The sequence below is a fragment of the Phoca vitulina genome, unplaced genomic scaffold, assembly GCF_004348235.1.
Source record: "Phoca vitulina isolate PV1807 unplaced genomic scaffold, GSC_HSeal_1.0 scaffold3, whole genome shotgun sequence".
NCBI lineage: Eukaryota > Metazoa > Chordata > Mammalia > Carnivora > Phocidae > Phoca > Phoca vitulina.
In genome coordinates this window covers 75223594-75250070 of record NW_022589706.1, presented here as the reverse complement: position 1 = coordinate 75250070, position 26477 = coordinate 75223594, and the positions used below count along the sequence as shown (strand labels likewise).

At 34.1% G+C, this 26477-nt stretch overlaps 1 protein-coding gene across 3 annotated transcripts in view; it reads right to left on the bottom strand.

Moving 5' to 3' along the window:
* RAP1GDS1 (Rap1 GTPase-GDP dissociation stimulator 1) overlaps positions 1-26477 on the bottom strand; it is a 158622-nt gene that overhangs the window by 110399 nt on the left and 21746 nt on the right. For all 3 annotated transcript variants that reach the window (XM_032400873.1, XM_032400874.1, XM_032400875.1), the window contains exon 2: positions 21051-21158. In XM_032400873.1, coding sequence (XP_032256764.1) covers positions 21051-21158 — 108 coding nt within the window. The remainder of the gene's footprint in view (positions 1-21050; positions 21159-26477) is intronic.

Genomic DNA, 26477 nt, shown 5'->3' with positions numbered 1-26477 from the left:
GATAATTCAGAGTGCAAGTATTTTGTTTCTTCACACCTAAACTTCTCTATGACGTTACCTATCCTTAACTCCTGTTTCTGAGAAAAACCATCGTCGTCCTCCTCTTTCTTCTTGGCTATCCCCCAACTCCTCTTTCAATCTGCTACCACAATGATCTTTTCAAAACACAAATCTGATTTTTATTTGCTTTTGCTGGTTTCCCTAGCATGGTGCTACAGATGGAATATTTGTGCCCTCTCCCCACCTTGCCAGTCATATGCTGAAACCTAACCCCAGTGCGATGCTACTAGGAGGTGGGGCCTTTGGGACCAGATTAGGTCATAGGGGGCATTCCCACAAATGAGATTTGTGACCTTACAAAAGAGACTCCAGAGAGATGCCTGGCTTCTTCTACCATGTGAGGTTCCAGCAAAAAGACAGCCGTCTATGAATCAGGAAGCAGGTCTCACCAGACACTGAATCTGCCAATGCCTTGACTTGGACTTCCCAACCTTTAGAACTGTGAGAAATGCCACCTGGTTTTGGGTATTTTGTTATAGCAGCCTAAGCAGACGAAGACACGTGGCATAAAATTTCATAATTTGAACCCTTACTCCCTTTTCCATTTATCATCTCTTGAGCCTTCCCTGAACATACTGGTTTTTTTTTTTTTTTTTTTTTTTTGCTGGCCATACCAAACACTTCAGTTTCTAATTGAACCACATTTCCTCCTACCACTGTGACTTTATGTATATTGTTTCTTTTGCTTGGGATGTTCTTCTCCTAATCCTTAGGCCCTCACATTACCTGGTAAGTGCACTGTATTTTCAAAATCCAGCATGATGATTCTGCTTGTCAAACTCACACCTCTCCCCCAGTACTCACACACAATGTTGTAATTGTTTCCCAAGTTCTTAGCACTTTTTTGATAGTTGAAGACTTGGGAGTAGATTAGATCATTCAAAAAATTTATTTTTACTGAGTCCCTACTATGTTGGGAATAAAAGATAAATAGGTTACAAATCATATCCTCAGAAAGCTGTCTAGAAAGAGAGAGGTTAATAAATTATCACAATTCAATGTGACTGATACTATAATGAGGTTATGTACAACAGATATAGTGAGAAGCAATCACAGCTCCATAAAGTTCATGGAAATTTTCAATAAGAAGGTAACATTTGAGCCAACTTTTGAAGGGCAATCAAGCATATTCTAAGCAGAAAAGGAGAAAAATATATTGTACAAAAGAGGAATATGTAAAATCATTACCAGCTAAGGCAAGAGACCCTAAATTGTAATAGCAACATTCCATAACATTGGGTGATTTTTTTTGCCAACAGCGGAAGGCAACCAGAATTGGAAAGTGGAATAGGTAGATGGTTAGTATTATTCAAGGTCTGAAGAAGAGGCAAGTAGAAGAAGAAGTGTACATCCATAAAATACTCCTTTATCCATTAGGATCCAGATGAAATGTCAGTCCCTATGTGACACACTTTGAAAGACTCTTAAAATAGGACTTGAATCCAGCTTTCTGTTTCCTCAGTACTTAGTAATCAGCTCTATTACATAATGTATTGTACTCTATTAAATTTATCTAGGGGCGCCTGGGTGGCTCAGTTGTTAAGTGTCTGCCTTCGGCTCAGGTCATGATCCCAGAGTCCTGAGATCGAGCCCTGCATCAGGCTCCCTGCTCAGTGGGAAGCCTGCTTCTCCCTCTCCCACTCCCCCTGCTTGTATTCCCTCTCTTGCTGTGTCTCTCTCTATCAAATAAATAAATAAAATCTTTAAAAAAAAATAAAATTGATCTATTACTTGTCTATCTAAACTCTCCAGGGCAAAGTACCAACTAACATATGGTGGTACCCAATTAATGCTAGTTGAAGAATGGCCCTGCTCTTAAAGAGTTTGTAGCTGAATAAATGAAAAAGGCATACACAATTAATATATGCTAAGTTCAGAGGAATGTATAAACCATTATAGAATACTAAAGATGGAGCAACCAGGTTACATTTATTGATGTTGCAGTAGTTGCAATTACTTCCAACTGAAAAGATGATTGAGTTTATAAGGAGATTGCCTTCTGTTTTAGGAATTCTCACATCAATAATGGAAGTTTTCTTGTAGGATTACCTATCACTAACTCATGCAGAGACTAAAATTTTCACTTTGCATTAAGCTAATCAGGCCTTAGATTACATGTTTTCAAAAGCAAACGTATGCAAAAATGTTCTTTAAGCCTTCAGAAATCATTGCAGAAAATTACCTGGCCTTTATATTATCCCTCCCACAGGGGCACCTGGGTGGCTCAGTCAGTTAAGCATCTACCTTCGGCTCAGGTCATGATCCCAGGGTCCTGGGATCGAGTCCCACATTGGCCTCTCTGCTTCGTGGGAAGCCTGCTTCTCCCTCTTCCACTCCCCCTGCTTGTGTTCCCTCTCTCGCTGTGTCTCTCTGTCAAATAAATAAAATCTTAAAAAAAAAAAAAAAATTATCCCTCCCACATGCACACATCAGAAAGAAAAGATGATCAATCCATAACTAAGTTATTATGAGCCAAATGAAAACAGTCTGTTTGCTTCTCTAGTACAATGAATAGATGTGTAATACTTAACTATGGGAAGAGAAAATTACATGCATCTAAAATGAAGTCACCTCACAGAACATTGTGTGCTAAAACCTAGACTTTGAATCTATGCCTTTTTAAAAAAACCATTACTCTGCCTCTTGGAGCTTCATTTTGGGATTTATCCCAATGAATATTAAAAAATAGGTCATGGAAAACCTCAGTAATATCAATTATAGATTCTTGTGTGGAAAGTTCTAATACTAATGGCATCATTCTTCACTAGTAGTTATCCCAAAAACGTAGTATTATTGCCACACAATCCATTTTGATATTTCAGTAGAATATATATTCCACTTGTGATGGTTACTTTCATGTGTCAACTTGGCTGGGCCATGGTGCCCAGGTATTTGTTCAAACACTATTCTGAATGTTTCTGTGAGGGTGTTTTTGGATGAGATTGACATTTAAATGCGTAGAGTGTGAGTAAAGCAAATTGCCCTCCATAATGTGGCTAGACCTTATCCAAACAGATAAAGACCTGAATAAAACAAGACTGACCTCCTTAACCCTTTCTCCCCATTCCCCCACCATACACGCCCCCTGATCCCAGCAAGAGGAAATTTTGCCAACAGACCACCTTCAGATTTGAACAGCAGTATCAGCTCTTCTCTGGGTTGCTATTCTCCCAGCCCACCCTGCAGATTTTAGATTTGTCAGTCTCCATAATCAAGTGAGCCAATTTCTTAAAATAAGTATCTCTCTCACCCCTGCACATGCACATATATATGTATAGGTACACACACACACACACACACACACAATCCTATTGGTTCTATTTCTCTTGAGAACCTTAATATACCTCTGCCCCTAGATCATTTTATCCTCTTAAACAAATACTTCGCAATAAGAACACATACATGCCATACTGAGAGTAGGAAAAAATATTCTCAACCTTTGCTCTATTATTTTTTATCAACATACTGCTGTCTCTTTGTCATCATACAAGGGCCAACTGAGGAAATAAGAAATATGATAGTTATCTCTAAATATAAAAGATCTGTTAGGGAGGAAACATATTGTTTGTTTATCCAGGAGCTAGAAATAGGACCAATGAGTGGCAATGGCAAGGATAAAGATTAAGGATCAATATTAAAAAGTATTTTCTAGTCTTAAGGCTATCAGGAAGGAAGGAAGGAAGGAAGGAAGAAAGGAAGGAAAGAAGGAAGGAAAAGAAAAAAGGAAAGAAAAGAAAAAGAAATGAAAAGAAAAGAAAAAGATTTTCTTTAAAAGATTGGGGCTCTTCATTAAGCCTGAGTAACTATTTGTTAAGGTAAAACCATGCTATTGCTATTTGCTAAGGTAAAACCGTGAATAAATCCTTCCTTTGCCCTAAAAATAGTTAGCCAAACAGGTCTGCAAATATCATAGTAGAATACACTAAAGAATTGTTCCCAACCTTAAATACAATCTTCTATGTCCTCACTGCTTTCTATTATTATTTACCATTCTCTTCCATCTATTGTCCCCCTCCTCTGACTTCTCTCTACCTTATCTTTCTCCCCATTCTAATTTCATCATCCCCTGTTTAACTGTTTTTAAGAATACAGAAATGAGAGGTGCCTGGGTGGCGCAGTCGGTTAAGCATCTGACTATTGGTTTCCACTCAGGTGGTGATCTCCAGGTTGTGAGATCGAGCCCCGCGTAGGACTCCATGCTCAGCATGGAGTCTGCTTATGATTCTCTCTCCTTCTTCTTGCCCCTCCCACTTCTGGTCTCTCTCTAAAATAAAAAATAAAAATTAAAAAAATAAAGAAATGAAAAATATCCAAGAAGAAAGCAAATACTTTAGATAAAAGGTCTTTCTCTGTCACAATTGTACCTTTCTATATATATATATATATATATATATATATTTTTTTTTTTTTTTTACTAAATTTTCCTCCTCTCCTTTCTTTAGATATGTAAGTAAATTCTGTGGTCTTAGAAATGATAGACTGAATCTTACTTTCCTATTTGACAAACAGTTGCTTTTAATTTTCTCTTTATTTTCCTATTTACACAATAACAAGTATACACTCATATAAAAAAAAGTCTTTGACAAAATTCCACAAATTTTTCTTCAAATGTCTATCACAAAGTTCATAATTAAATTCCTCTACACCGTATGGCAGTATCTTATTTATAGATTATACCAAATAAGAGACTGGGTGAACACTGATATGGCCTTTGATTCATCCTAGACATTCTTTTCAACCCCACTGAAAAGATATTGTCCACATTAGAACCTTGTTACTTAAGTGTGATCCATAGATTACCACATTGGCATCCACTGGGGCTTATTAAAAATGCAAATTGTTGGGCCCCACATAAAACTAATGAATCAGAATCTTTGAGGATAGAACCCAAGTATTTGTGTTTTAACAATCCTTCCAAATAATTTTTATGTACCTAAAGTTTGAGAAGCATCAGTTTAAAACAGTGATGTCCAATGGAAATATAATGCGAGGCACATAAATAATTTAAAGTTTTCTAGCAGCCACATTAGAAAAGGTAAAAAGAGGGGCGCCTGGGTGGCTCAGTCGGTTGAGCAGCTGCCTTCGGTTCAGGTCATGATCCCAGGGTCCTGGGATCAAACCCCGCACTGGGCTTCCTGCTCAGTGGGGAGCCTATTTCTCCCTCTCCCTGCCGCTCTGCCTACTTTTGCTCTCTTACTCTATCAAATAAATAAACAAAATCTTAAAAAAAAAAAAAAAGGAAAGGTAAAAAGAAACACAAAATTAAGTTTAATAAGCATTTTATTTATATAAAATATTATCATTTCAATATGTAATCAACACAAAAATGGAGTCATTTTATTTTTTTTTTTTTTAAGGACTGTCTCTGAGGTTATAAATCATCTCAATTTCAACTAGTCCCCTTTCAAGTACTCAAAAGCCACACGGGGTCAATAGCTACTTTATGGATAGCCCAGGTCTAGAATTGGGTTCTTAATAGTGCATTTTCTGAGTTCTGTTTTAACATTTGTGTTAAGGTAGACATAGCTGGACCCGAGCTGAAGGCAGATGCTTAACCATCTGAGCCACCCAGGTGCCCCTAAAAAAGTATTTCTTAATTTGGGATCTTTTCCATTTCTTGCCTGTGAAATCCTGGAGTTTTGCTATCAGCAGCTTTGTAGTTTGAGAAACAAAGAAATCATAGCTAAATATTTAAAAGAATGAATATATCTGGAAATCCTTGCTCTCAAAAAAAGTCACTCATCAAAGGTGTAGTTTTTTTCAGTGTTTGAATTTTTTAAACATTTTATCTGTATATTTGCATCAAATATTTCTTTATGAGCAAAGTGTATGTTTTATCTACTTAAAATGTCTAAAAGTTAGCTACATTTGTTTATCTATATATGATTATTAAGTGCATTTAATATTGATAATTTAATGAAAAGTATTCCTTGCCCGATGGATGCATACATTTTTTAAAGAACAAGCAGAATCATATAATATGAAATGCTATGTAAAGTTTCCATGTAAAAATTTATGTCTAATGCTGTTAAAATCCTATGCTTTAATCAGGTAGTGAATCAATCAAGTTTTAAAGAGGAAAAAAAAAGTGTGGTTAATGAACCAAAAGCATCAGCATGCATACTATTAGAGTCATTCACAGCACAACACAGTATAAATTAGTTCATTCTGTTTCATATAAAATAACTACTTCTTGTCTTCTAAAACAAACAAAAACCAATTCAATTAACAATTGAAGAACTGATTTTTTTAAAAGTTAAATTTTCATATAATATTGCCTTTAGTTCATTTTATGATTATTCCCTTTTGATTTGACATAGCTATCTTAACTTTTTTTAAGGTTACTAAATAGATATACTCCCACCAGACACTGAACATACCTCTATTACAGCACTTACAAAAAATCATAATTTTACGTTTACTTATCAATCTCTATCCCAAAATAATGAGCTTCTGAGGGCAGGAGCTAAATTTCTGCCATTATTAGAAGATATCACAATGTTTGCAACATACTAAATAAAACTCAGTGCTGAATATATGAATGAATGAGACCTGAAGATGAGGAGATGTGCAAAGTATGACATGACTGTATAAAATGTTCCAAATCTAACTTTAAACTAAATAGTTAATATTTAACCAAAGCAGTATGACATATCATGGCAGTATGAACTTAACATATTCGAATACTTTACAAATATTCTAATGGGTCCACCTACATTCAATACGTGTACTTCTTCTTTTACTTTAGACATGAATCACTGATGTGCAGGATCATGAATGTCACACAGTATTCTCTACTACTGCTCCAACAGCCCTGTATAACTACAGAGAAAAAAAAATTGTTTGTTCTACCTAAATGTGCTAGCTTTCTTAAATCTCAAAAGAGTTATACAATGCATTGTTTGTTTTTTAAGTGGTAGTGAAACAGCCCAAATTTCCAAGTGAATGTATCTGTCAACAGAAGGCTCTGAATACTATTAGCTTCTATTAAAAACTTAGAGAATAAAGATGTGCTGTATTATATAGCCCATTATACGACTATTACACTAGAAAATTATATCTAAACTCTACCTTACTAAAAACACAAAATATTCATATTTCCTTAGTTGTTAGTGATTTGTTATGAGAGTAAAATGACCATAAGCCACACACAGTTAAAAATATGGCATCTAATACTTTTGGCCTTCATCAAGATCTAGTTGTACAGCAAACAGAAAATAATGTAGTATCTTTTATTCAGATAAGAAGATACATTACTGACTTACCATGCATTTCTCCAACTAGAATCACTCCTTTTTAATGTGCTTCTAAAAAGTATTTTTTTTTTAAAGAAAAAAAATTTTTTTTTTATAGATTTTATTTATTCATTCGAGACACAGAGATACAGAGAGAGAGAGCACGAGCAGGGGGAAAGATTTCTTAATTTGGGATCTTTTCCATTTCTTGGCTATTCTTCCCTTACCTTGACAACTTCAAACAAAGAATTAATCTTTTACTCTCTATTTTGTTTTTAATGTTATGACTATTTTTTCCAATTTAACAATTTTGCAGTTGGTCATTAATATTCACATACATTCATAACTCAAAAAATGAAAACTGCAGTAAATAATAAATGAGTCACAATGAAAAATGAAATAACTTTGCTTTTATTTATTAACTTGGTATAAAACATATTCCCATGGTGTGATTCTCTTCCAGTTTTAACAAAATGGATAAGCTACAGTTTTATGTGAAGTAAGATTTATACAAAATCAAACTTCAAAAAGAATTTTCTTGAACTGCCTACTTTTCTGGCTGGTGTTTCTTCTCCTAAGGCCAAATGTTAGAAACTTTAAGAAACAATCTTTAAGGCTAAGTATTTAAAACATTTTTTTTTAATTTATAAAAGAATTTATACGCCTATTTCATTATTCCATTAAATGTTAAAATACCAAAATTCACGACATTAAAAACTCACTAAGAGGAATCCATGTAAAAGTACATTAAAGCAAGAAAAATCATAAGTAATAAAGTTCACACTTTCAGGGTTGAGTAATCTAAACATAAAAAATGAATAGCTAAATTTATAGCTATGGACATAATTCAAAGGCTGATACGATATAACCTTGCAATTGTAAACAGTTTTCCTGTACTAAAAGTAATGCTTTGATACATTACATCAATAAGAGAAAGAATAAAAACCATATGATCATTTCAATAGATTCAGAAAAAAGCATCTGACAAAGTACAATATCCACTCATGATAGAAACACTCAACAGGGTAGGTCTAGAGGGAACACACCTCAATATAATAAAGGCCATATATGAAAAACCCACAGCTAACATCATATTCAACAGGGAAAAATTGAGAGCTTTCCCCCTAAGGTCAGGAACAAGATAAGAATGTCCACTCTCACCACTTTTATTCAACATAGCACTGAAGTCCTAGCCACAGCAATCAGAAAACATAAAGAAATAAAAGGCATCCAAATTGGTAAGGAAGAAGTAAAACTTAAACTATTTTCAGATAACATGATACTATATACAGAAAACCTAAAAGACTCCACACCAAAAAACTACTAGAATAAACAAATTCAGTGAAGTTTTAGGATACAGAATCAATGTACAGAAATCTGTTATATTACTATACACTAAAAATGAAGCAGAAGAAAGTAAAATTAAGAAAATAATCCCACTTACAATTACACCCAAAACAGGGCGCCTGGGTGGCTCAGTTGGTTAAGCAACTGCCTTTGGCTCAGGTCATGATCCCGGAGTCCTGGGATCGAGTCCCACATAGGGCTCCCTGCTCGGCGGGGAGTCTGCTTCTCCCTCTAACCCTACCCCCTCTTGTGCTCTCTCTCTATCTCTCTCTCTCTCAAATAAATAAATAAAATCTTTAAAAAAAAAAAAAAAAAAAAAACAATTACACCCAAAACAGTAAAATATCCATTACTAAACTTAAGAGGTGAAAGATCTGTACTCAAAACTAGAAAACATTGATGAAAGAAACTCAAGACAAAGCAAAGAAATAGAAAAACATTCTATGCTCACGGATTGGAAAAACTAATATTGTTAAAATGTCTATACTACCCAAACCAATCTACAGATTTAATGTAATCCCTATCAAAATACCAAAAGTATTTTTCACAGAACTAGAACAAACAACCTTTAAATTTGTATGGAACCACAAAAGACCCCGAATAGCCAAAGCAATTAATCTTTGACAAAAGAGGCAAGAATACCCAATGGGAAAGAGTCTCTTCAACAAATGGTGTTGGGAAAACTGGACATCTACATGCAAAAGAATGAAACTGGACCACTTTCTTACACCATACACAAAAATAAACTCAAAATTGATTAAAGACCTAAATGTGTGACCTGAAACCATAAGAATCCTAGAAGACAGCATTATGCATTTCTCTGACATCATCCATAGAACATTTTTCTACATATGTCTCCTGAGGCAAGGGAAACAAAAGCAAAAATAAACCATTAGGACTACATCAAAATAAGAACTTCTGCACAGCAAAGGAAACAACCAACAAAACTAAGAGACAACCTAATGAATGGGAGAAGATATTTGGAAATGACATAGCTAATAAAGGGTTAGTATCCAAAATATATAAAGAACTTATACAACTCAACACCAAAAAAACAACAAAAACCAAATAATTCAATTAAAAAATGGACAGAAGACACGAACAGACACTTCTCCAAAGAAGATGTACTGATGGCCAACAGGCACATGCAAGGATGCACAACATCATTCATCATCAGGGAAATGCAAATCAAACCCACAATGAGATATTACCTCACACCTGTCAAAATGGCTAAAATCAAAAACTCAAGAAACAACGCATTGCAAGGATGTGCAGAAAAAGGAACCCTCATGCACTGTTGGTGGGAACGCAAACTGGTGCAGCCACTGTGGAAAACAATATGGAGGTTCCTCAAAAAGTTAAAAATAGAACTATTCTAGAATCCAATAATTGCACTACTGGGTATTTATCCCCAAAATACAAAAACACTAATTCAAAGGGATACATGCACCCCCCTATGTTTATTGTAGCATTATTTACAATAGCCAAATTAAGGAAGCAGCCCAAATGTCCATCGAAAAATGAATGGATAAAGATGTGGTGTACGTACACACACACACACACACACACACACACACACTATGGAATATTATTCATCCATAAAAAGGAATGAAATCTAGCCATTTGCAACAACACGGATGGAGCTAGTATATAATGCTAAAGCAAAATAAGTCAGTCAGAGAAAGACAAATACCATATGATTTCACTCATATGTGAAATTTAAAAAAAACAAATGAGCAAAGAAAAAAAGAGAGAGAGAGAGAGAGAAACAGAAATAGACTCAACTACAGAGAACAAACTGATGGTTACCAAAGGGAAGGTGGGTGAAATAGGGTGAGGGGGATTAAAGAGCACACTTATCATGATGAGCACTGAGTAATGTGCAGAATTTTTGAGTTGCAATATTGTATACCTGAAACTAATATAATACTGTATGTTAACTGGAATTAAAATTAAAAACTTAATAAAAAAAATTGTATGACACCCCTAAAAAAAGTGATGTTTTACGGTCTGTAGTTTTGAAAACTTGGGGGGCTACATAGTACTAAATTGATAAATGTTTATCAGACCATTTAATAATCACTTATTATAAAATATATAATTCATATTGTTAATTTTAATTATTCTTTAGGTACTAATTCTTATTAGGTAAGTATTTGTCCCTGAATATACAAAGGAAGAAACAAATTATACTGAACCTCATAGTTTACTAAATGGCCTTCATTCTGAGATTGTAAAACTATGTTGCACTTCCCATTCTTTTTTTTTAAGATAATTTGTTTTTTTCTTTTCTTTTTTTTATTATGTTATGTTAATCACCATACATTACATCATTAGTTTTTGATGTAGTGTTCCATGATTCATTGTTTGCGTATAACACCCAGTGCTCCATTCAGTACGTGCCCTCTTTAATACCCATCACCAGGCTAACCCATCCCTCCACCCCCCTTTTAATAGAGAATTTTTTAAAAGATTTTATTCTTGGGGCGCCTGGGTAGCTCAGTCGTTAAGCGTCTGCCTTTGGCTCAGGTCATGATCCCAGGGTCCTGGGATCGAGCTCCGCATCGGGCTCCCTGCTCAGAGGGAAGCCTGCTTCTCCCTCTCCCACTCCCCCTGTTTGTGCTCCCTCTCTCGTTGTGTCTCTGTCAAATAAATAAATAAAATCTTAAAAAAAAAGATAAAAAGAAAAACTTCCTCAAGTAATAATGCTCCCAACAAATAATTTTATTATAAATAAACTTTAAAGTAATAGATACTTACTATTTTTAATATTAATTGATTAGGCTAAAAGTTTGTTTTAAAGGTAACCACTCTTGATTTTCAAAAAAATCATTCTTGAATTAAGACTGTTTTCTTAATAGGAAAAAAACCTTTTACATTATTCAAGAGGTGTTATACTGAATGATGAAGCGTTAGAAGGACCACCATTATTAGCAGAAATTAAAGTAAGATATCATTCACATCATTGTTATTTACTATTTTGCTGGAAGTTCAAGTCAACACAATAAGTCAGCTATAATTACAAGGGAAAGAGGAAGCAAAAATGTCACTTGGCAGATGTTCTGATTGCAAAACCCAAAAGAACTAGTTAAAATTTTATTTTAACAACTAAGTGGATTCAGAAGGTAGCTGAACACAAATAAAAATATAAAAATCAACACAGATTTCAAATTGATCTCTAACAATAACCACTTAGAAGTTATAGTGGGAAAAACTCCATTTGCAACAACCAAAAAATGTAAAATACGTAGGAATATTTAAAATGATGTATGTATGGAAAGCATGAATCAAACTACATCTCACTGAGACACAAAAGGACTTAAATAAGATATAATCTGTGTTCTTAGATTTACAGAAAAAACGCTGAGAAGTTTTCAATTCTTTCCAAATTAATTTATAGCTTATCTCAATTCCTATAGGAATTTTCAGGAATGTGACAATGCATTTCCACAATTTCTGTGATATACGAAACCCACGAAAATAAAACTGTTTAACAGATTTTTTAAAGAGAAATTTCCTCCATAAAGCTAATATAATTAAAATAGCATGGTTAGAACACAATAGACAAATAGATTAATGGAATAGAATAAAACTCCAAAGCTGGCCCAATTACATTAAATTAAGCAATTATTATACGTTAAAAGGAGCATTATCAACCAATAGGGAGTAGATTAAACAATACATGGTGTTGAGAAAATTGTTTAGAAAAAAATAAAATTAGATCACCTTACACTATATATCAAATAAATTATTAAACATAAATAAATCAATTATAAAAAGAATATGTATATTTTATAAATAAGTTTCCATTAGGAAAAATGATTCATTAAATTTTTATTATTTCACAAAAGATCTCATTTACAGATTTCAGTGTCTACATAATGGTGAAACTCTAATCTTTGTTTTACAATGCCAAATGGCTACTCCACAAATCTGAATTACAAGAGATAAAAACGAAAGCAATTAAACCATGTAAGGTAGCTTTCTAGAGGAAACATAATCACCATGGACTATCAAATTCTACAGAGGTAAAAAAGACTATGATACTGACCACACCTTTAATATCAGGTTCAAACATCTATAATCACAGCAAAGACACTGTTACAGATTAATCAATACAGATTAATACAGATTAATCAATTACTATAAGCTATTTTCCTTTAAATATCAAACTATACCTTTCTGTTGAGAATATATAATTTTTAATCAGATACTAGTATTATTAATTCATTTCTAAATCACTGTATCAATCAAAAGTCCAATTTATATGCCACATATTCTTTAACACATTCAAAACATACTGGGATAGTGTTTAATTGATTAGAGAAGCCAGTTACACAAAACAAACAAGCAAAGGGGAAAAAAGAGGGGGAAGGCAAACCAAGAAACAGACTCTCAACTATAGTGGATAGGGGCGCCTGCGTGGCTCAGTTGTTAAGTGTCTGCCTTCGGCTCAGGTCATGATCCCAGGGTCCTGAATTGAGCCCCACATCGGGCTTCCTGCTCTGCGGGAAGCCTGCTTCTCTCTCTCCCACTCCCCCTCTTGTGTTTCTGCTTTCGCTATCTCTCTCTCTCTGTCAAATGAATAAATAAAATCTTAAAAAAAAAAAAAACAACTATAGAGAATAAACTGATGTTACCAGAGGGGAGGTGGGAGGAAGGATGTGTTATATAGGTGATAAGGATTAAGGAGGGCACTTGTGATGAGCACCCGAGTGTTGTATGGAAGTGCTGAATCACTCTCTTGTACACCTGAAACTAATATTACACTGTATGTTAACTAATTAGAATTTAAATAGAAACTTAAAAAAAAAAAGAAGCCTGTTACATCAATCAAGTATATGGCCACAGAAAATCCACAGCTAGCTGTCCAGGTAGAGTTACATACAATCCTATCCTGTTGAAAAAGAATGTCAAGAAAACAACCCCCAACACTTCTCTCTCAACAGTAACTTAAAAGTGTAGTCCTTAGTGATAGTAAGTCAGCACTGGTACTATAAATATTGAGGACAGATCTTCTTAAGTATATTTTTGGCACAGAGCATCATTTCAAATCACATTTCTCTTACATATTTTACTCTCTCTTAGGAACATGAGAAGTTTTTCAAATTTAGCAAACTTAAGAAGCAAAATGGTAACATTTACAGCTAATGTTAGAAAACCAGATCCTCGGGCGCCTGGGTGGCTCAGATGGTTAAGCGTCTGCCTTCGGCTCAGGTCATGATCCCAGGGTCCTGGGATCGAGTCCCACATCAGGCTTCCTGCTCCTTGGGAGCCTGCTCTGTTTCTCTCTGTCTCTCATGAATAAATAAATAAATAAAATCTTTAAAAAAAAAAGAAAAAAGAAAAGAAAACCAGATCCTCTGCCAATGTTTTAATCACAAAGTACAAATACCAATGGAAGCTTATCTCCCTCTGGAGACTGCACATAACAAGAGCTTTTTTGCTCCTTATGAAGTATAGCTTAAAAGCACATCAGAGGGCAAACTGCAACCAGTATCACAGTTAATTCTTGCTTCTGCTATTATATTCTCATGGCCTGTGACAGATTTCAAGATGGTCCTTCTCATTCTTCCAATCAGATTCAAGCCTTTCCACGATCCCTTTCTACAACTCCTGAATACCAATATATTTGGATATACACTGTCCTCTTTCTGCGTTTGACTAAATGCACAGAACATATCTTGGGACTTATATGCTTTCTCTTCCTTAGAATCTAACCCTTGAACAATGAACTTTTAAGTTCACTATCTTAAATGTCTTCTTTTAAATGTCCTTTCCTACACTGAATTACCCAATTGGATTTTATTGATGACATGCATTTTCCATCATATCATACTGGGTGGCCCAACTCTTAAACCTACTTCAATCAGCCACAACCCACATTCAAGAAACAATGGCCTATAAAGCTGTAATAGAAATCAAGTATTTGTAAATATCTTATAAAATTTTAAAAATGAGATTCAATATGTAATTAATATTTTTCAAAACTGTTAATGAGATAGTTTATATATTTTTTGGTACTAAGTCCCTGAAATCTACAGTGTGCCTAAATTCAGACTAGCCTCACTTCAAATGTTCAATAGCCATGTCAGATCATGAATACTGGACAGCATGAGTTTAGAAGATTTCTGTGGAAGACTAATGAGTATAGTGTTCCCTGGGTTTTCCCATGTTTAATGTTTTTTTATAGCCTTGATACTGAGCAGGTTGGCTCAATATAAAATTCCTATTTCTTGATTTTTTTAAAAATACTGTTCCATTATTGAATTGCTTTGTATATTGCCATTGAGAAGTCTGATGCCAATCTGATCTTCTTTCCTTTTTAAAATAACTTCATCTTTTTGAATGGAGACCCTAAGGATTTTTCCTTTGTACTTATTTTTACTTTTTTTTATTGTCACCAAGTGATGAATTTATTTGTGAAAGAAAAAGCTGTTCTTTTGTTTTTCACTTACACACAAATAAATGCATAAGCAAGAGTTTTACTAGACTAAGTCTCTGAGTTGCCCATTACAGGTCAATTTTTGCAAGTACATGGCTGCCTCTTTCACATCATGTAAGATTCTGGTCTTTCTTTTCTTCAGAAAAGTTCTTAGTTTTAAATATTAGCTGTTTCATTGTTTTGTTTTTCTCCTTTAGGGCTCCAATTGTGTGTATACTGGATCTTTTCCCTATCTTACACATCAATCATTTTCTCTCTGATCCTTTATTTTGTCTTCATTCTTTTGCCTGTTTTCCTCAATGCTCCATAATAAATTTTCAGTAACCTCTATTCTTTCCTGTTGTCTTATAATCTAGTTTTAATTTCTAAAATGATTCTTTTTCTTCAACTTCTTCTAGTCAACTCTTCTTTCACATCACCCTGGTATTTATCCACTTCTGTTTCAAGTATCTGAAACTCTTACTTGAGGATTTTTTTCTTTTCATATATGCAAAGGCTTAAAGATATTTAATTTAGGTTGTGGTGTTCTGTTACTGATAACTGCTTTATGGTTGGTTTAGGAAGAAAACTTTTAATAGCTAAAATGTTGGTTCTTATTTTTTGCTTTATTCACTGTAGCAATTTGTATGTTTATCATCTGCAATCTAAGACCATATCTTAGTATTTTCCATGCTAGGACTTTTTCTTCTTAAGGCAATTTTATTAACTATGTACACTTGGGCTCCTGGTTCAACCAACTTTCCTCTCGTCTTTTCCATGCAGTTTCTGCAGTCTCAATGAATTCTATCACGGGCTCTGACGCTAAGTAGGCTAAATTTTGATATTTATTTCTCTCCCTAATAATTTGAAGGTCTGGGCGCCTGGGTGGCTCAGTTGGTTAAGCGACTGCCTTCGGCTCAGGTCATGATCCTGGAGTCCCTGGATCGAGTCCCGCATCGGGCTCCCTGCTCGGCAGGGAGTCTGCTTCTCCCTCTGACCCTCCCCCCTCTCATGTGCTTGCTCTCTCTCATTCTCTCTCTCTCAAATAAATAAATAAAAAATCTTTAAAAAAAAAAATAATTTGAAGGTCTTAGAGTCTGTCTTCTAGTTATGCTTAAGGGATAGGTTATATTAATTGGTTTTACTTTATCTCTTTGATGATCTGTGTAAGTTTTTAGAGAATGTGTGGAGAAACTGAGATTTAGGTAGCTGCCATTATTCAATGGCAATCCAGGATTCTCAATTACTCAAGAATTGTCAATGGCTTTTTAGTTGACCATTTTCTCTACTTTAGTCTCCTCTATTCTACAAACACTATCTTTACTTAGTAAAAACTGAACTTTTGATAATTTATGATTAGCACCACTAATAAGCTCTCATGAACAATGGACACAATAACTAGAAGAGTCACATGATGGAAAAATACGTAAAGGAGGTGAAAACATAATGAATTCAGCTTGCAAAAGAAATATATCACTTCTATGGTGCATTTGATAACTTAGGGTAAAAAGTAAAATCAAGATATTACCATGAAAGAAGTAAAATAATTTTTTGTTTCTACTAAAATAGCAGTAATCTTTCATGTCCAGTTATTTCAGATTTAATATGGCTATTGAAAAACAGTTGACAGGGGCGCCTGGGTGGCTCAGTCATTGAGCATCTGCCTTCGGCTCAGGTCATGATCCCGGGGTCCTGGGATCGAGCCCCGCATCGGGCTCCCTGCTCAGTGGGAAGCCTGCTTCTCCCTCTGCCACTCCTCCTGCTTGTGTTCCCTCTTTCGCTGTGTGTCTGTGTCAAATAAATAAATAAAATCTTAAAAAAAAAAGAAAACAAAAACAGTTGATAACAAGTTTCAAAGTCCCTTACTTAAGAAATAATTTGGGTATTCAAAAGTAAGTCAATTCAGAAATACTGAGGCACAAAACAGACTAAAAGCAAATGACAACAGTAAGTTCTGTTAGAGAAGATTCAAAGAGTAATCTACATTAGCGTCTTCTATACATAATCTGGTGTGCTTAGGATTATAGCTTCAGAATGGAGCCAAAAATCAATATAATGAATAAAAAAAAGAACAAAGGCTACGAAAGAACGTAAGAATTGATATTGGGTTAGGAGTGTGGACTAGAGACTAAATACTTTTTTCTTTAAAGTAAACTGGGTTGTTCTACAGAAAATAAACAATTCTGTGACTCTTGTAGGAAATAGGAATTGTCATTAAGCTATTAATTAAAAAAGTTAGAGCACAAAGGTACATGAGGCAACGAGACAGAGGAAAACAGCCTAATCCTTTAGGACAAGAATTGAAAGCTGTGTTGGTGTTCATGCTGCCATTGTTTTGTGGTTCCCTCAGCAACAGAACATGGTCCCCATGCTCTTATAATGGAATAGAATTTTTTATTATGAATGGACTGTTAATTTTTCTTGTCTGTGGGCCTTTGATTTATGCTAGTAGTTTGCCTTACAAGGGGATTTAGATGTCATATTCTCTAATGACAATTCCTGTCCTAATGTTTAGGGATAAAAACACGGCCTATTGTTTTAAATTTTCAAATAAGCATGGAACAGAGTAACCATACTACAATAAGCATTTACAGAGAATCTTCTACTCTCTGAATCAAAAGAGGTAAGAGTGAACAGAATCTGATTTCTTAGAGGGTAGCTTTCAAATATTGACTAAAAACATTTTAAAACTGAGATCTAAAGTATTTATATGAATGAATGAATGCCTCTATTATTTAGATCAGAGATTTACACAAAATGCTTAAGCAAAATGTTTTCCATAAAACCTAGTAAGTATTAAAATTATCTAACACTTGTCTCTTAAGATTCTGACATATATACTATATTTAATGTTACCCAAAAAAAATTTAAGAAAGAAAACCACTCTGAAGTCATACATCAATTTCAGATTATGATAATTTTTTATGTATAATTCAAATATACTAAATTTCCACAGTGTAAAAATTTTAAAAAGCATAATTTCTTTCCTTTCAGATTTGTCCTTTCCAATGACAGGTGGGTAGATTGTAAAATAAAATTTTAAGTTTAGATTTCTATTACACACATTACCATCTTATACTTGTACAGAATGGAGAAATCATTGTTTCTTGATCAGGTGCAATTCTGGTACAAGCAGTGATATTTTTAGCTAAAACACCCGACACTAAGGAAGAATTATGACACTAGAAGGTCTCTGCAAAAAAAAAGCCAGTACAGATTCACTTAAGTTAAATGTTTTATAATTTTACCTTTAAGTGGGTAAAAGTAGCAATGGATCAATCACTTCAAGGAAGAACAACTGTAGAAAATAAACATCTTACTAGTATTTTTTTTTTTTACTTTTCCTTGTTTAAAAGCCATGTGCTAGGGGCGCCTGGGTGGCTCAGTTGGTTAAGCGACTGCCTTCGGCTCAGGTCATGATCCTGGAGTCCCAGGATCGAGTCCCGCATCGGGCTCCCTGCTCAGCAGGGAGTCTGCTCCTCCCTCTGATCCTCCCCCCTCTCATGCTCTCTCTCTCTATCTCATTCTCTCTCTCAAATAAATAAATAAAATATTAAAAAAAAAAAAAGCCATGTGCTAATTTTTAAAAAATGTATCAATAAAATATCTATAAAATAAGTCTAATTCAAGAAAAAAGGTTTATATATCATTCTCATCTTTAATAATATAATTTGAGACTATTTTAAAGAAAAAGCAAAAATTTAAGACACAATATTAAAACCTGTCTTTTGGAAACACTTTCATATCCTATAAACTCAGCAAAAAGCCACACTTTACTCAGAATGTAATTTTTTATTTTATAGACTAATAGTTCAAATCCAAACTCTAGACTCTGCCAGAGCCAGGCAAGTAACCTTATAATAGTGTCTGTTTCTTTTTCCTTTACACGGTGATGATAACACCTCTTCATGGGACTAAAGGAAAGTTTAAATTAGATAACAGATATATCCCCAACTCCAGTGTTGAGTACATAATAAGCACTCAGTCAATGACAGATAATCATTCTTAAGTTAAACATTGAACATCTGCATGAACTTCCTCTTCCTGTGTCAAATTCTTTTGTGTCAATAGTCTTAGATATGAGGACACTTGAATTTTGTTACAGATTCTTAAAAAGACATATTCGTTTTGCTCCCTTCTTGGGGAGTCAACAGTTAAATTGGTAGTTTGTTGTTTTTATTGACACCTTGTGGCTATTTGGCCTTAACACTTTATAATATACATTTCAAGGCTATTTTCAATAAATAGGTTCAATGAGTAAGTCTGCAATGGATCTGAAATTTAATCCAACAGTTATATACTTCAATTTCTTAAATCTATTCTTTAAAAAGTTATAAACTTTGGCTTCCTTTTTTCATTTCTTTTCTTCAACTTCAGTTCTCTATCAGTCTTTCCAAGAGAGGGCTGAGCAACCCTCTACATATAACCAAGAACACTGCCTTCATATCCTTCAGTTTCTGAACAAATGGTCCATTTAGAAAATTCTTTTTTCTAACATAGAGAAAAAACCAGGCCATTAAAAACAAAAGAAGAGTATAATAAAACAACTCTTCCAAAAAAATGAACTTGAGATATTCAATTTAGACTAATTACATGATTATGTGAATCTGTCTATACAGGCATATAAAACTCAGGTCATCACATGGTTCTTTCTAGTCTTCTAGACCCATGCTATACAAAAGAACTTTCTGTGATCATGGAAATGGCTTAATATCTGTGATCCTCAAGAAGGCAGTTACTAGCCAAATATGGCTATTGAAAAGTAAGACTAAGGAACTCACATTTAAATTAAATTATTAAATTTAAACAGTCACATACATCTACTACAATGGACAGTACAGCCTTAGACACTCTCCTTTTCTGTTCTTTCTCTTTACCATGGTGAACCTTATTCAGATGCTCTTACTGAACTCCTTGTTTCAAACCTCTGTCATCTCTAAGATTGAACAGCTTGACAGAGTTAACAATCTCAAAAGCAAAGACAATTACTGAAAAAGAATTTTCCAAGCTAGTTTTAAAATGTGCTTTTTGATGAAGAGTACCACATTCAATTATTTTATATTTTCTAAGCACAGTTCACTAAGAAATGAAAAATAAAATAAAGAAATAACACACACATCTGAGTGCTTGAAATTAAAACTCTAACAATATATACTTTCTCCTAAATTCTTTGTCAGCTACATAATTAATCGCAGAATAAGATAATGGTACAATTAAAAACAAGTACAGCACAAACCATAGCACAACAAAGCAGAACCAAGGGAACAGATAAAAATCATTCTGTACCCGTCTATTCTCTGTGATAATACAAAAATTAATGAATGGAAATATGATGGATCAAATGCAACAATCCAGTGTGTTAGCCAATGAAGAGTTGTATAATTTTTTTTTTGAGTTGTATAATTTTTATCACGAGCATTATTTACCACAGCATCAAAGATCAAGTCTTACCTCAGTTTTAAGGGATTTCTGAATGACTGCTTATGGCTCTTTCCAATTAAATCTAAGCATAAGCATTACTTATTTTTCATAAACATTAAAGTGAAATTATTAAAAAGGTGACCATAAGATCTCAGAAAAAAATTTGAGGTGTTTTAAGCTCCCCTCTGTTTCTCCTCCACAGTCTCCCCACATATACACACACACAGTCTTTTTCAAAGAACAAATGTAGGTGTTAAGAAGGAAAACAACTATGGTGCTTATCTGTTAGGAATGAAAGAATGGCCTCTCTCTGGGGCTGGAATTAATGTCATCACCACCAATCAATTCCTCCTTTCTTCTGCCTATCAACTTGGCTTTCAGTACCTCGGGGGTGGGGAGGTGGGGTGGGAGGGTGGAGCATGTAAAACAACCTCAGTATTCTGGGATAGGATTCAATAGAATTCAAGTTATGGGAATGCAAGTTATGTGCTAAACTACATACTAATTTCTGAATGACTGCTGATTTAATTTTTTTGTTTGGCATTTGAAACAATGAAACTTACTATTTTGAGCCAGCGCTTGAAGTAGACAATCCAAGCATCCTTCTAAACTATCCTCAGTTCTGTCAACAGCTGTTATCTTCAACTTCTTCAAGGTATCACTGAGATTATCTGTTTATAGAAAGAAGAGAAATAAGAACTCTAACATATGATCATCATGTTTCATGATGGTTAATACTAACAGGCATTACTGTGAATTAACTTCCACATACATTACAAAATGGCAATGGCCTGTACCATTACAAATTTTTTAAATAAAATGTATCCATTTAACTCAGATATTAAATATTCATTCTGTATACGTGAGATACCAGGAATATTCAGGAATAATACAGATTGTCACAGAACATCTTTTTCAGGATTCTTATACCATATTTAGCTTGTTTAGGAAACCAGCCATGATTAATTGAAAAAAAACTGAATGTCCCCAAAAAATTACATTGCTTTGCAAATAATATTTTGTTTCATTTTTGGCTTCCTCTGCTGCATTTTAAAGACATAAAATGAAAATGAAGGTTTAGAAAAGTTTCAAAATAATATGACTTAAAATAATACAAAGCTGATGATTATAAAACCTACTTCAACACTGCCATTTGAAAAACCCTTCAAATCAAAATACTGCTATAAGCCGAAACATGTACATTTTGGATTATAAAGCCGTGCTCTCGTCCTAAGTTATATATGGATTCCCCTATTCCACAGATTGTCAAAATTTCTTTACATATTAAAAATTCAGGGCTTTTATTTATATCAATTATTTCTATTGACATTTAAAAACTAAAAATTAAAACAGAATTTTTAAGATTCATTTTGGTAATTCACTTGACCCTAACAGTTATAAAATTATTTGTTAACAGTAATATTTTAAAAAAATATATTCCAAAAACAAAAAACTCATTAAAAATAGTATTTTTCTACATTTTTACAAATCTCCATAATGTCTGCCTTAATAGAAAATAACTGGATTTTCCTATCTGCTTCTGTATTCAATCGTCTATAAACAAATTATAATTTGTTGTTTGGGTTAAGTAGATGAAGAAAAATCAGCCTTACACACATAGTTGAAAAACAGGAGAGTATTTTAATAGCCTTTTCAGATAACTGTGGATATTCTTTGACGCCATACCAAAACTTGACAAGTGGTAGTTTTTTGAAGGTTGGTTGCCATAAGAAATCTGAAACAATATTAATAAATGCTTCCAACTCTCACATTCATATCCACTGATCTCTTACACTTTGAATCTTTCATGGATATAAGATATTTATCATCAATGCCCTGGTCATTAAAAAAAATTAGGTCATGGATTTATGCCTATCTTCCAAATACTGACATATTTCATTGTCCTATTTCAAAATATAACATTCGTTAGTATCACCCACTAATCTTATTAAAAGACTCTCATAAGTACTGGGGAAATAGCAAGCTGAAGGCATACAAGTTTCCCAAAATTCTAATTTTCTCTTACAAACTTCAATTTTATTACCAGCAATAAATATTGTCAGTTGTTTTCCTTAAATGATAAATTAACTTCATTCATTTGTGAGAAAATATCTGCCAAATATGAAAAACCAGTTTGTCTGTCAGTTCTTTCAAATAAAAAATGTTTTTCCATGAAAAAAAAGTACCTTGGTCAGCTCATAAACAACTGCACAAGTGCTTTTCTTCAAAACAGGCATCAGACTTTGTAATGCAACTGAAGTGTTTTATATGTACCTCCCATTTCATTACAAAGAATATTTTTAAAATGTGTACACAGATATGGAGATTTTTTTAAATATTTTTTTTTCTGCTTCATCATGGGCATTCTTAAGTGAAACTGGTATTTTTTTCTATTTCAAGTATGTTACGGTGAAGAATACTACTAGTACAATTTAGTACTACTACAGCTCTGATTCACACATACTAAAGCACTTTCAGTTTTTTACCCACAATTGCTTTTGTACCATTGTTAAGGCAAATGTCAACAAAGTGAAAAAGACAAATAATGTCTTGATAGTATTATGCAAATAGTATTGACCTTATAGACACCTTACATTTTAATAGACTTCTGTACACTGCCAGGTCATGACAATTCTAAAAATATGATGAAATCCCCTATTATAAAGTGAGAGATAATTACTTTCCATGCCAACCCAAGAAAAAGGAGACTTAAAATTTTACATCAAATAATACTAAAATGCTCTAGGGACATGTAGTACAACCTGACTAATCTAGTAAACCTAAACCTATACTTTATAAAAAATCCCAGGTTATCATTCACATCCAAGTTTAATATTTACTTTCTTAAGAAGAACTACTAAGCAGTTTTGAGAAATTGATTTTTATTCTAAAGAAAAAGTATATTTGTATGTATCTCTTCGATAAGTAAAAAGAAGTTATAGGGGTGCCTGGGTGGCTCAGTTGGTTGAGCAACTGCCTTCAGCTCAGGTCATGATCCTGGAGTCACGGGATCGAGTCCCGCATCAGGCTCCCTGCTCAGCAGGGAGTCTGCTTCTCCCTCTGACCCTCCCCGCCCCATGCTCTCTCTCTGTATCTCATTCTCTCTCTCAAATAAATAAATAAAATCTTTAAAAAAAAAAAAGTTGTAGGGCATTATATCTCAGATATTCTTATTCAAACTTAAGTGCATATTAAGTTGATTTTCCTGAAATAAAGTATGAATAATGTATAATATCTAAGTTCGTATTATTAAAAGTAATAAATGTAATTATCCCAACACTGGGGAAAAAAATAAGACTTATGTTAGTCAAATTACAGCAATCCATCAAAACTATCAGTCAACAAGTAATAAAAAGCAATTAAGACTCATTTAGTACTACCTATATTGGCATCTGGGTCTTTTTAAATTCTTTCCTTCCCTTCATCCCATCCCCAAAGTGCCTTACCTGACACCCCTTCTGATCGAGTCTCAGTATGGATGTTACCAGTCCAGAGGCCATCTTTGCCCATTTTATCTAAGTCTCCTCTTCCTTAACCCCCTAGGATCATTTTCACTGTATCCATCCTTCATAGCACTATTCACAATTTTTTTTTTTTTTAAAGATTTTATTTATTTATTTGAGAGAGAGAGAGCACAAGAGGGGGGAGCGGGAGAGGGAGAAGCAGACTCCCTGCTGAGCAGGGAGCCCGATGCGGGACTCGATCCCGGGACTCCAGGATCATGACCTGAGCCGAAGGCAGTTGCTTAACCAACTGAGCCACCCAGGCGCCCTCACAATTTTTAATTATATTTTTTATTTAATTGTTAATATACCTCCCCCACTATATTTTATGGGGCATCTTGTTAATTATAGTCATTGCATGGAGTCCAGTAAATATTTGTTAAATTAACTGAGTGAACGAAGGAATGAGTTCCTTCTTTGCACAAAGCTGTCTAGCTACCATCCTTTGTATCACACACTTAAGAGCCAAAGTGTGCTAATAGCAAAGGGAAGGTAAATGTGACCTGTTAAGCACCTACTATGTACTCCATATAATTTAAAGTATAAATATAGTGTCTTACATTTTAAGATATGAAGAAATCAATGAAGACAGTTTAAGTATTTAAGAATATAAAATATATAGCTAAAAACTACATAGATTATCCCATTTTAAAAAGATTTCTTATTAGTAAAAAAGCATTCAGTCTCTCCATGGGAATAATTACATGCCTATTAATGATGTGAGATCTTCTTAGGGAAGTTCATTAAATTCTACATCCAGAGACAACCAAAGCTGTCAAACAGAATTACTACAAATTTATTATGATTTTAAGCATTTTAAATGAATGAACAGGTTAGCACTGAAAGAAATAAAGTGTTAGAATGTTTCATATCCTGATTAGAATACTGATTACATGAATATATAGTACATTTTCCAAAGTTCATCAAACTGATCATTTAAAATCTGTGCATTTTAGCTTATGTGAATTGTACCTCAATTTTATTTTATTTTATTTTATTTTTTTTAAGATTTTATTTATTTATTTGACAGAGAGAGACGGCGAGAGAGGGAACACAAGCAGGGGGAGTGGGAGAGGGAGAAGCAGGCTTCCCGCGGAGCAGGGAGCCCGATGTGGGACTCGATCCCAGGACCCTGGGATCATGACCTGAGCCGAAGGCAGACGCTTAACGACTGAGCCACCCAGGTGCCCCGTACCTCAATTTTAAAAGAGCATATTGGAGAATAAAATGATTGGGGTGAGAACCCCTTTCCCACTGGCCTCAAGCTTCCTTATGGAGAAATTTCCACTATAGTACACTTCTGGTCACTTCCGCCTCCTCCCTTGGCAATTGACCACCACCATCTCCATTCTCTCTCTAGGAATGGAGTAATGTATCTGACTAATAAATTGAGAAAGAAGAACTGGCTATGCATAACTCAGTCCCTTCTGGGTTCCTGATCTTTTAGAAGGGCAAGAACTTCCTGTTCTTCCATACCTTTGGCTGTCCAGCTACACATCTTGTCCAGTGACAAGATTAGCAAATATATCTAATTCAGCCATAAAGTATTAGCAGTTCCTTTGTGACTATATAAATAAGCCCTTTCCTTCACCAATTTTAAAGCAGTTATTTTGAATTCCATCAGAGAACTCATCTGCTTAGGTCTCCAGTGATTCTGAACTTGGATAAGGAACAGAGGGTACTATTTCTAGACTCCCTCAAACCATGACAGTACATCTCAGCAGTGAATTCTTACCATTAAGACATTGAAACTGTTCTAATGGAAAATTTCTCAGCTTCTGGTTGGTGGTGGGGGGCAGTAAGTCAAGAATGATAATTTTCACGGGAGGTTCTACTACTAAGAAGTGTTAATAACCAAAATAAATTTTTTTCTTAAAAGAATAATTTCTTTCCTATATGACAGCAGATGGTCTAGCTTGTCTTGTGAAAGAAAATATACCATTTTCAAAGAGTTAAGCAAAGTTGACTTTGTCATTAATTCTGCATCTCCTACTTCTAACCACTTTATCGCTCTTAAAACCACAACCTAACCAATTCTTCTTAAACTCTATCAAAATTACTCTGGCAAAGATCTTAAATGATATCTTGACAAATCCAATGGATTTGTCTCAATCCTCTTATTCAGTATCTTTGCAGCAATAGACTCTTTCTTTTTTGGTACACTTTCTACTGATTTCATAACACCAGTCTCTGAACATTTGTTCTCGGTCTTCTTCTTCTCTCTCTACCCCTTCAATGTTAGTGTGACCTTGGTTTTACCTTTTCTGTATTTTTCATTTTGCTAGTTTTATAGTCTTAAGTTCATAAAACTCTTTTTAGCTTATTTCTACTGTTAGATGGGAAATTCTTGTAGAACAGGAACTTCTAACTGCCCTCTATAGTGGAAACTTACCAAATCCTGAAAATCTACCTTACTGAGTTACTTGCATGTTTTATTGTAAATTATGGTACAAATTGCCATGATTAATATTTTTATTAAGATGGGCT